At 40.9% G+C, this 12125-nt stretch overlaps 1 protein-coding gene across 3 annotated transcripts in view; it reads left to right on the top strand.

Annotated features, from left to right (window-relative positions):
• The window catches only part of LOC113019664 (uncharacterized), a 30316-nt gene that overhangs the window by 8209 nt on the left and 9982 nt on the right, over positions 1-12125 (top strand). Inside the window, exons 1-7 of one of the 3 annotated variants that reach the window (XM_026163451.1) lie at positions 4887-4936; positions 5066-5106; positions 8704-9054; positions 9659-9994; positions 10082-10183; positions 10356-10688; positions 11653-11979. In XM_026163451.1, coding sequence (XP_026019236.1) covers positions 5076-5106; positions 8704-9054; positions 9659-9994; positions 10082-10183; positions 10356-10688; positions 11653-11979 — 1480 coding nt within the window. In that variant the 5' untranslated portion in view covers positions 4887-4936; positions 5066-5075. Of the gene's footprint in view, positions 1-4886; positions 4937-5065; positions 5107-8703; positions 9055-9658; positions 9995-10081; positions 10184-10355; positions 10689-11652; positions 11980-12125 lie in introns of those variants that run through there. The other 2 variants (XM_026163450.1, XM_026163452.1) reach the window with 2 other exon arrangements.

Below are 12125 nucleotides of genomic sequence, written 5' to 3'. Positions count from 1 at the left end.
ATGAACCATTTAGGATCGTTTATGTGTATCAAAACGGCTCTGACCAGCCTGACAAACAGGACCAAGTTTATGTGGATGAATGAAGACCTGCTGAGAACTGGAGACCTCAGTCTGACCCTGAAACACCCCACAGATGGAGACAGTGGAGAGTACAGATGTGAAGTGGACAGCACACAGATCTACAGATACAAAACTGTGCTGCTCAAAGTCAAAGGTTTGTGTGTGTGTGTGTGTGTGTGTGTGTGTGTGTGTGTGTGTGTGTGTGTGTGTGTGTGTGTGTGTGTGTGTGTCTCTGACTGTCTTGTGTCTCCTCTGCAGGGAGAGTTCAGGTCCAGGATCAAACAGGGGACATCAGGAACAGAAGCAGCTCCATTGATCCGACTCCTCTGATGGCTGATCAATCAGTTTGATCTGTGTGTTCTTTGATTATTGATCAGTGATGTCAGAGTGGAGTCAGTGTGATGTTGTTGTTGTGTGTTTGAGACTTTTAGTGTCCATGAAGGTCTCTGCTGCCGTAGATCCTCTGAACTGTGACAGAGGTCTCACTCTGGAGGAAACTCTCAGCACTTTCCAGCAGCTTCTCCATCATGGAGGACGTTCCCTCACTGTAACAGGTGGAGGAGAGAGGAGAGGAAGCACAGGTGGATCCTCTGAGGAAGAGGAGCGTTCCTACAAACCACATGATCACATTCAATTCAATTCAATTTTATTTATATAGCGCCAAATCCCAACAAAAGTCGCCTCAGTGCGCTTTATATTGTACAGTATAACCTGTAATAGATACAGAGAAAAACCCAACAATCATATGACCCCCTATGAGCAAGCACTTTAGTGACAGTGGGAAGGAAAAACTCCCTTTTAACAGGAAGAAACCTCCGGCAGAACCAGGCTCAGGGAGGGGCGGGGCCATCTCCTGCGGCCTGTTGGGGTGAGGGAAGGAAAACAGGATAAAGACATGCTGTGGAAGACAGACAGAGGTTAATAACAGATATGATTCAGTGCGGAGAGGTCTATTAACACATAGTGAGTGAGAAAGGTGACTGGAAAGGAAACACTCAATGCATCATGGGAATCCCGGCAGCCTACGTCTATTGCAGCATAACTAAGGGAGGATTCAGGGTCGCCTGGTCCAGCCCTAACTATATGCTTTAGCAAAAAGGAAAGTTTGAAGCCTAATCTTAAAAGTAGAGATAGTGTCTGTCTCCCGAATCCAAACTGGAAGCTGGTTCCACAGAAGAGGGGCCTGGAAACTGAAGGCTCTGCCTCCCATTCTACTTTTAAATACTCTAGGAACAACAAGTAGGCCTGCAGAGCGAGAGCGAAGTGCTCTAATAGGGTGATATGGTACTACAAGGTCATTAAGATAAGATGGGGCCTGATTATTTAAGACCTTGTATGTGAGGAGCAGGACAATAATGAATTACAGTAGTCCAGCCTGGAAGTAATAAATGCATGAACTAGTTTTTCAGCGTCACTCTGAGACAGGATATTTCTAATTTTAGAGATGTTGCACAAATGGAAGAAAGCAGTCTTACATATTTGTTTAATATGTGCGTTGAAGGACATGTCCTGGTCAAAAATGACTCCAAGGTTCCTCACAGCGTTACTGGAGGCCAAGGTAATGCCATCCAGAGTAAGAATCTGCTTTGATACCATATTTCTAAGATTTTCAGGGCCGAGTACAATAACCTCAGTTTGATCTGAATTAAGAAGCAGAAAGTTGGTGGCCATCCAGGTCTTTATGTCTTTAAGACATTCCTGCAGTTTAACTAATTGGTGTGTGTTATCTGGCTTCATGGACAGATAGAGCTGGGTGTCATCTGCATAGCAGTGAAAATTTATGCTACGTCTTCTAATGATGCTGCCTAAGGGAAGCATGTATAATGTAAACAGAATTGGTCCTAGCACTGAACCCTGTGGAACTCCATAATTAACCTCAGTGTGTGAAGAGGACTCTCCATTTACATGCACAAATTGGAGTCTATTAGATAGATATGATACAAACCACTGCAGTGCAGTACCTGTAATACCTACAGCATGTTCTAATCGCTCTAATAGGATATTATGGTCGACAGTATCGAACGCTGCACTGAGGTCTAGCAGGACAAGCACAGAGATGAGTCCACTGTCAAAGGCCATAAGAAGATCATTTGTAACCTTCACTAAAGCTGTTTCTGTGCTGTGATGAACTCTGAAACCTGACTGAAACTCTTCAAATAAGCCATTCCTCTGCAGATGATCTGTTAGCTGTTTGACAACTACTCTTTCAAGGATTTTTGATATGAAAGGAAGGTTGGAGATTGGCCTATAATTAGCTAAGACTGCTGGGTCTAGAGATGCTTTTTGAGTAAAAGTTTAACTACAGCCAGCTTGAAGGCCTGTGGTACATAGCCGATTATTAGAGATAGGTTGATCATATTTAAGATTGAAGCATTAATTAATGGCAGGACTTCTTTCACCCCTGACCAGAGGGGTTTACTATGAAGTCACATTGATGGATTTTTGTGTCAGGAAGTTGTCTATTTTTCTTTATTTCAAACATGTAAATAATCAGTAAGTCATCATGACGGTATCAAAGGAACATGTTCCAGTTTGAAGGTCGGTCTCTACCAAAGCAGACCTGTGATCATTTTAAGATTGTGACCTGTGGTCTGTATGTCATCTGTCCTTGTCCTGGTCCTCTAATTTACTACATGAACTGAACTACTGAACTGCACTGAAACAGGAAGATCACCCTGTTGGCTGTAATGTTAGGGTTTATAGAGCACATCACATCACATTCTGTACTGAGACTAAACATCTTTTAAACACTTATTTATTAAATCCACACTATGCTTTACAGAGAGCGATAAATCTAAGTTTTTTAGAGCAAGGCTCCATGATGTAAATCAGCCTTAATACATGTAGTGTAGTGTTTCATGCCCACTTTGTGTTGTTTTGAGTTCGTCTATGGACATTTCACAAATCGCTACAGGCAGGACTATGTGAATAAGCACTCAACATGTTTGACATATATTTTTATAAGGATGCTTACAAACATGCACTATTCTTCTTAAATAAATCCCAATAAATGTATCTTGCTAACGTTTAATGTTCTTCTTCTGTGGTGTTTGTGGTCTAAATGACATACATCACCCCTGAACCAGGATTTGAGGCTTATTGAGAAAACTTCAACTTCTCTATTTTATTAAGGTCGTACACATCTTGTTGGAGTATATCGCCATGGTTACTGAAGCTGCAGCGATAATATGATCTAGAGAGGTTAACGTTTGAGATTAGACATCAATGGGTTCAAAACCACAAACTGGACTAATCAGATGTCTGGGAAAGAGTCTCACTCTTCCTGGGGGAGGGTCTGCAGGTTTAAGAGCATCTAAATTCTTTATCTGATGAGGATAAGGAAGAAATACACATTCTCAGAGAGAATTTATTTTTGATTTTTTTTCCCCCGATGGCTACAATTTTAAAGCATTTTTGTTGTTCATGAACATCAGGAAGAATTGCAGAATGTGAAACTGAAATTACTGCGTCCAGATGATCAGAAATCATTTGTGGGATTTCTTTACCTGGGTTATTGAGCATGCATCGAGTTTTCCTGTAATCCAATGTTTTTCATACAGTTTGGTGCATCTGAATCATTTGATGGTAATGAGGTAAATAATGAGCCGACATTTTCCTCATGACACCAGCGATAAGCTCTGAACCCTCATTTTACCTGAACACGCCAACTGCTGATTCAGGAAAAATGTCCACGTTACCTGGTGAAAGTCACACTTTGTAACGTGCGGTGGAGACGACGCCAGCTGCAGATGTGTGCAGGTGGATAGCGAATGAGCAACAACTTCTAACTTTCCACAAGTACTCATTTATTTCAAATATCAAAAATAAAAGCGCCAGCTCTACCACACACGAGAGCACACTAGTCCGCGTACACAACGAAGAAGAATAAAAAAGAGGGTAACCTACCAGTCATGACACAAGAGACGCCACCATGCGGCGATACACTGCATTACAACACGCCACTGCTGAGTAAGTGTATTTGTAATGTTTTATCGTAAGTTTAATCAATAAACAAGTTCAGGGCGCTGAGAGTTTAGTTTGGAGATAAGAGGTATAATACATAATATTATACTTCTGGCATAATACATATGCCAGTGAAAGTAATAACCAGTTAACCTGGAAGACAGGACACTGTTGTTAGAATAGAATAGAATAGAATTCAACTTTATTGTCATTGCACATGCACAGGTACAGGGCAACGAAATGCAGTTTGCATCCATCCAGAAGTGCTTTAGTGATATAGGTATATTACAATATATATTAGCAATAGTATAGATATGTAAGTATATTACAGAAATGGGTCTATTATGGTATGTTATAATGTACACGGTATGAAGTATGTTGAGAATATTCTATAACTAAGTATGTACAGGCTGTAGTGAGTACAAGCTATGTACAGGATATGAACAGGATATAAATATGAAAAACTATACAGAATATGAAATGAAATAAATAACTTTACAGAATCTGGGATATACAGCTATACAGAAATGGGAACTATGCAAGTTGTAAACAGTTGTAGGATTAAAGATTATCGAATGTACAGAATGATTATTTACACAGAGCTATACAGTAGTGCAGTTAAGATAAGTGAGGGTGTAGATAGTTTCTACAGAGGCTATATAAAGAGCTAGTGGTTGTGAGTGGTGGTTCAGTCCATGTTATTATTGTGTGTTTGAGGGTACAGTTGTCCATTGTGGGTGTGTGTATGTCCAGTCCATGAGTTTAACGTGGGTCAGATGTCAGGAGGCAGAGTTCAGGGGTCTGACAGCTGTGGGGAAGAAGCTGTTCCGGTACCTGGTGGTCTTAGTCCGGAGGCTCCTGTGGCGCCTCCCAGAGGGCAGGAGGGTGAAGAGTTGTTCACGTGAAACCGCAAGTAAACAGTATAGCTGGTGTTACTCCCTCCACTGTCTTTTATCGACGGCTCCAAATGAGATATAAATCCCCAAATATTAAGAGCAACAATGAGAAGTATTTGGATTTAACTGGTTGCTGTTTCTTGCAGGAGATTGAAGATGCTGCTGTTGCTCCTGCTCCTCACGAGCGGTAAGAAACTCTTATATACTTTATGTAAACAATGTTTATCTTGCACTCAGACCGAAGTTTTATCGCACAGGTATATACACGCAGTGTGTGAAATTACCGATGTAATGATGGCTTTATTTGTAAGAGAGCGAGGGGTGGTGTGAGAAAGTCTGGACCGACTTTGTGTTGAAAGTTTGAGCCTGGGAGAGGCTAACTAGCCGTGCTAAGCTAGCTCGGTGACACAGGTCATGGCTGCAGATCTGAGATAAAAGGCTTTATTGACAGGTCCGATAATCCTTTATATCACAACATCATTCTCAGACAGGTGACAGGAACATGCAGTGAAGTGGCCATCTATATCTGCTATTGTTACCGAAGTGTGACTGACTGGAATGTTACCATCGAAAGCTTTTCTTTTTTTTTGTTCAGAACTGTGAGGATTGTTTATTTCCTGTTTAATCTCGCAAACTACCACTGATGCGGTAACCGGAACTGATTCCCTCTGAAAAGTTTGATTTCACCGCAGCGTTTCACTAACTTCCCAGAAAATAAAACTAAGTTGTTTAAGTAAAAATCTTTTTCAAAGAAGCACCGTCAACATGCATAGTTTAGCTGGGCAGGAAGTCAGAAACAGTAACAGTCTAAAACAAAGCGACAACAAAAACCCAGTGCAGACTAAACTTCACTTAAAAGTATGTTGGAGAGTCGTGGACACACTTGCAGATTTGTGTCTGGGCTCTGTCAAAAAGTCAGATAATATAATATAGAATACAAATTAATAATTACTGAATTGATTACTGGTGAAAAGAGCAGAAAAGAGAGTTTGATTAACAATTTCATGGGGTTGTTTATGGTCTGCCTCCTGAAGTCAAACATAAACAGACAGTGACAGAAGATACTTGACCACATGAGTTATTTCGGTGTTACATACCAGTGATTTACAGTAAATACTACTTTGACACTGTTCCAAATGACACAGAACAAAAGTAATGCTCATAATAAAGGCTGCTATATAAGAACAGACATAAATAACGAAATCGGGATAAACTTTAAAATCTCTTTAAAGGCATCTTGATGCATTCTTAATCATCCAGGAAAGTAAATCTCCAAAAGTTGATTCTGTTCATCTGGACGTAGCGTTTTGTGGGAGAAACGTTTCGTCACTCATCCAAGTGACTTCTTCAGTCTCAGCCAGAGATGGGCAGTAACGCGTTACTGTAATCCGATTACTTTTTTCAAGTAACGAGTAAAGAAAGGGATTACTATTGCAAAAACGGTAATTAGATTACCTTTACTTTCCCGTAGGAACACTGCGTTACTAAAACCGTGATTTTTTTGCGAGAATGTCTCATGACAGTGACGTAAGCGAGTGCGACGGTCATGACAACAGCTGTGTGCAGATCAACAATGGATCACATATCGAGTACGGGAGAGAGTATGAGCGTGCAGCGTTTAAAGTGTGGAAGTACTGACCTTACTTTGAGTTTGATTCCATAAAAAGTGACAAAAACATTAGTGTCCGTTGTGCGTGGGAAGAAAACATCTTTTTACAGCGAAAAACCCCCTAAACTTCCAAGCAAGCTCCGAGTAGCTACGACGTAATGGGAAATTCACAGAGAAACTGCCGTATCCTTCCACTGACCGCTGCGGCACACCTGCACCAGGGTAAACCTCCGCCTACCCAACTCCTGCTTTACAGGTGAAAATAGAGCAACAGGACCGCTGAGTCTTTGATTTTATTTATTTTCTGCTGTGTTTTACTTGCATCTATTTGAAAGAGTCAGTGTAAACACACACAAAAAAAATATTTTATGTGCTGGAATGTGCAGAAAATAGGTTTAAATATTAAACAAATTTCTTCCAGTCAGAGAATGTTGCATATAATTAAATTTTTGCTTGATGCATAAAGTTAAAAGATTAAAATTAATAAAACTATAAAAGTTTTAAAAAGAGACTTTTCCATTTGATTACATTTTGTATGATGGATTATGCAGAAAAAGTAGAATTGGGCTGAAAGATCTATCGCTTTATCACCTCTTCAGGTTGTAAATCGTGTTTTTAAAAAGTAACTAAGTAACTAAGTAATTAATTACTTTTGAAAATAAGTAATCAGTAAAGTAACGGGATTACTTTTGGGGGGAAGTAATCAGTAATTAGTTACTGATTACTTTTTTCAAGTAACTTGACCAACACTGGTCTCAGCTGACTGCAGGTTTCCTCAACCTTATTTCCCCAACCAGTACATTTGCATAATGACTGAAACCAGCCCACTGAGGAACAATGGGCTGGGAGGTCAGTTCGTTAATCTTAATTATGCAAAATCTCATGACCAACAACCACTGACCAAAACCCACTGATCAAAGGCCATGAGTAGCATTCAGAGTTGGGGAATGGCTGCAATCACAGCATTGTAAGATGGCGAAAGATGTACCCTTAGGCCCCCTCCTTGATTCAGAGATGGTCTTTCCCTTTTCACGTAATTGGCCTCCTTGACTCTGCGCTCAAACCAGCGTTCCTCCCTGTCCAGGATGTGTACATTCTCATCATTGAAAGAGTGTCCACTGGCCTGTAGGTGTAAATAGACTGCAGAGTCCTGGGCTAAACAAACAAACAAACAAACAAATAAGAAAAAACCCATTAATATTTCCAAAAATGTAGTGTTTGTTTTTTAAAATTTCAAATATTGTAGAACAAGACAAAACTGCAAACGTGAACACATTTTTATTTTCTTCTCACTCTTAACTGAAGCTGCGAGTCCTAGTTCTGCCCTGGTCCTCCTCCATTAGGACATGCCTAGAAAAACCTCCGTTTGGAGGCATCCTTGTAAGATGCATGAACCAGCTCAGCTGCCATCTTTTGATACGGTAGTACTCTAAGCCTAAATCATAATATAAAATGAGTAACAGTAGGGTGGACATTAGGTAAGGCTGCACTTTTTGCAGCGATCTTGTTTAGAAAACTATTTCTGTATCAGTAATATGTTTTCTTTTTGTCTGTTAATAATCATGTGAAACTGCACATGATTATTTGCAGCTAACAGGTTGTTAATGCTATCCACCAAGTCTAAAAACAGCATGTTAATACTTGGAGATCCTGAAGACATGCTCATCCAACTGAGCTAAACCTGCGCCCGAACTTGTTACCTGATAACTGATTACCACCTATTTAAACGTTAACTGTAACGGAATAGAGTTTCTCATATTGTGTATTTTAAATGTGCCAAGCCAGTACATGTATTCCATTACTCCCCAACACTGACTACATCTCTGCCTGTTGGAATATTTTTAGTTGATCATTTAAAGCTATTTCTGCTCCTAGTGGTCCGTTTTTGCAGCTGGGACCTAACCCAAATTCTTCCTTAGGAGTGTTTTGGGAGAATGTGTTCATCCATTCAGGACAGAAAAGGACACTTGGATAATCTGTGCTGAGGAGCATTAAACTGTTCTTGATACATCGAGAGGTCCTTCAGACACAGCAGCCTTTTCACTCTATTTAAATATGTAAAGATTAACATTCTTTGTAAAATGTTCCCTAAAGATAATGTTACTTGTCATCTATTATTTCAACACTAAACCAAACCCAAACATTCCTTTGATTTCTGTTTTTGTGTCTTCACAGTTTCCCAGCATGCTCTGGCTGTGGTGGTGGAGGTATATGAGGGGGAGAATTCTGTCCTCTTGCCCTATGTTTACAAAGGTTCTATACCCGAGAACAATCCCACAGTGATGTGGACTTGCAGTGACCTCAATCCCAAATCTGTCCACCTACAAGGAAAAGGAGGAGACGATCTTAAAGGGCAAAACCAGCGCTACACTGGGCGCACATCAATGAGTCGTTATGCACTAAACACAAAAGACTTCAGTCTCACTCTGAGGAAACCCAAACTGACTGACAGCGGTATTTACACCTGTTCCATCAGTGCTGGAGGAGAAGAACATAGACTGAGTGACATCCAGCTGCACGTCAAAGGTCAAACCTGCTGTAATGAAAGAGTAAAAGTCAGTACAGTAGATAAAGCTCAAATAGTCCCAAAAGCAAGGCAAGGCAAGGCAAGTTTATTTGTATAGCACAATTCAACAACAAGGTGATTCAAAGTGCTTTAAGCAAGAAGAAAAGCCAAGTTTTTTCTGAATAGTTCTGAAAGTCTTGATTAACCTAACAGAAAGATTTACAATGGACCTAACCTTAAGATGAAACAACAAAACATGAGCAAGAAAGTGAACTCAAATAAGATCTTATTGATACAGCCTCTGTGGTATATGGCATTACATTCTTTTAGGTCTGCAGAGTTGTCTTCTCTTCTCAGGGAGACAAATCTCAGTAGACTTTTTACATATTGTCCATGAGGAAAAATTCAAGATTTCTTTTAAAACACTGAAACATTCATTATGATCCCTCAATTGTCTGTAGCTGTAGCACCAGTTCATAAATTCCAGTTTAGTTATCACTCAAAGCAAAGAGTAGGGATCCACATTTGTAAAATCAGAGGTCAGAAATGCAGAAACTTGTCATTTGCCATGAGTGTGACTGCTATTGGTCCTATGTTTGATATTGTGGTTTCTTGTCCTTTCAGATCACCCCATGGAGGTGAAGGTGGAGGAAGGCTCAGCGTCTGTCATCCTGCCCTGCAAAACTGAACCTGACCTGCCTGAGGACACCAGAGTGGAGTGGACTCGCTCTGACCCAGAACTCGTGATAGTTCAGGAGTATTCAAACAAAGGTGGCAAACCTATGAAACAGGACAAGTTTTACAGAGACCGAACGGAAATGAATGAAGACCTGCTGAAAACTGGAGACTTCAGTCTGACCCTGAAACAGCCCACAGAGAGAGACAGTGGGAGATACATCTGCACCATCTACAGGGACAAAGACATCCTGAGACAGAAAGTAGAGCTGCACTATGTCAGAGGTCAGAGCTGGTGGACAGTGGCTCAGATTAACTTCAGAATTCAAAGGTCATAATTTATTTATGCATTTATTTTTTGTTTCTCCACAGAAAAACTTCCACTTTGGGCCACAGCTGTCGTAGTTCTTCCTGTTCTGGTGGTTTTTGGGGGTCTCAGTCTCATATATAGTTTTCAACACTATTTCATGTCAGGTGAGTCTCTCGTGCCAGACACACTAATGGTTAACAAGTGTCCCCTGGTGGCTCCTTAACGGTCACTCAAAAGTCCAGAGGCTGAAACAATTCCTGTCCTTCAGCTTTCTTTAAAACTCTGAAAACTTGCTGCTGCTGTTTGTACAGTTCTTGTTGTTTGTTGTCCTGTCAGACTGTCAGGTGGAGGTGAAGTCAGGGGTGGAGTCTGTAAAGCTGCCTTTCAAAACCAACACAAAAAAACTACCTGAAGATGCTAAAGTGGAATGGAAGGACAGATACAACAACAAAGTCCATGTGCACCAGAATGGTTGTGATAGGACTGAAGACCAAAGCCCAGCATACAGGGAGCGAACAGAGATGAAGCGCAACCCGCTAAGAACTGGAGACCTCAGTCTCATCCTGAAATACCCCACAAACAAGGACAGAGGCACCTACACCTGCACCGTCTACAACAAGGAGGAAGAAAAAATTCTGAATGACACACAAGTGGAGCTTAAAGTCAGAGGTCAGTGTGTACTTAGTTTTCACTTGTATTTCATATAATATTAACTTGTGACCATTCACTGATGGGAAAATGGGGAATGGGAAAAATGTTGTGCTTCTGCAGGAATCTTTATATTGAGACCAAGTCGTGCCATCAAACTGCCTTTGTTCACTTTGACTCTCAGTTAAATGAGGCACTTTGTGTCTGTGCCAGATCTTTTTCGCTGAATGAATATACTGAGGCTATACACGTTAATTAATTACCTAGATTAGATTACTTTGTCTTCATTTGGCTGCTCATTTTAAAGGTTGCCACAGCAGGTTATCTTCCTACATCTCCCCCTCTTCCAGCATCCACCCCTAACAGTCTTGCTGTTCTCCTTCTGTCACAAATCACCTTTGATATTGATCTCCACCCAATCCACCCCGCCTGCATTCTCCTTTATCACCTCCCTTTGCACTGTCCATTCCTTTCAAGGGCTGACTCCAGGTAGTTAAACTCATCTACTTGCACTACTTCTGCTACTTCCATGTTCACCTTTCCACCTGTCTGCCTCTCATGCATGCACTTGTATTCTGCTATGCTTCTACTGACAGTGCACATCACCCTTGTTTGTGAAAATCATCTCTCTCTAAAGTTAGAGGATACTTGTTAAACAACAGGAAGTGTTAGAAAGACTGGTGTGAGCCTGCTTGTTGCTGCAGATCTTCTGAAACCTGGGGGTGGAGTTTTAAGACTGTCACTCTGATTTTCAATGTCCAACTTTGTTCTATATTTTTTTTATTGATTGAAGCCACAGCAGAAAAGACATAAGTAGGATGTGATAAAAGAAGTATCACCAGCCTCACTTGCCCAGGAGTGTGTAATCTTTCTCCACTCCAATCCAAAATGTAGAAAGCTTCTGCTGTAATCTACCTGCAACTGGTGAGGAAGAAAAACCTGCTGCTGCCTGTACAGCTCATGTTGTGCTTTGTTGTCCTCTCAGTCCCCCAGGTGGAGGTGGATTCAGGGGTGGAGTCTGTCCAGCTGATCTGCAAAATCAGAGTTCGTCTGATAAAAAAAGACCCTAAAGTGGAGTGGACGGAGAACAACAAGAAGGTCCATGTGTATCAGAACGGCTCTGAACAGCCTGAAGAACAGCACCAGGATTACAGAGACCGGACAGAGATGAATAAAGACCTGCTGAAAACTGGAGACCTCAGTCTGACCCTGAAATACCCCACAGAGTGGGACACAAACACCTACACCTGCACCGTCTACAGCTGGGGGGAAAACATCTTAATGAAGAAACAAGTGGAGCTTAAAGTCAGAGGTCAGAGCGTACATAGTTTTGCCTTGGATTTGAAATCATACTCATTTTTGACCTTTGTAAACAATCTTTTTTAATTTTTTAACTAGAAATGCAGCAATGAGAGTTATTGCAATACAACAACTAAAAATAATGGGTCAGTTACTGAT

The sequence above is a fragment of the Astatotilapia calliptera genome, chromosome 3 (genome assembly GCF_900246225.1).
Source record: "Astatotilapia calliptera chromosome 3, fAstCal1.2, whole genome shotgun sequence".
Classification (NCBI taxonomy): Eukaryota; Metazoa; Chordata; class Actinopteri; order Cichliformes; family Cichlidae; genus Astatotilapia; species Astatotilapia calliptera.
The sequence above is the reverse complement of the archived record's forward strand: the minus strand, read 5'-3'. Positions and strand labels throughout refer to the sequence as shown.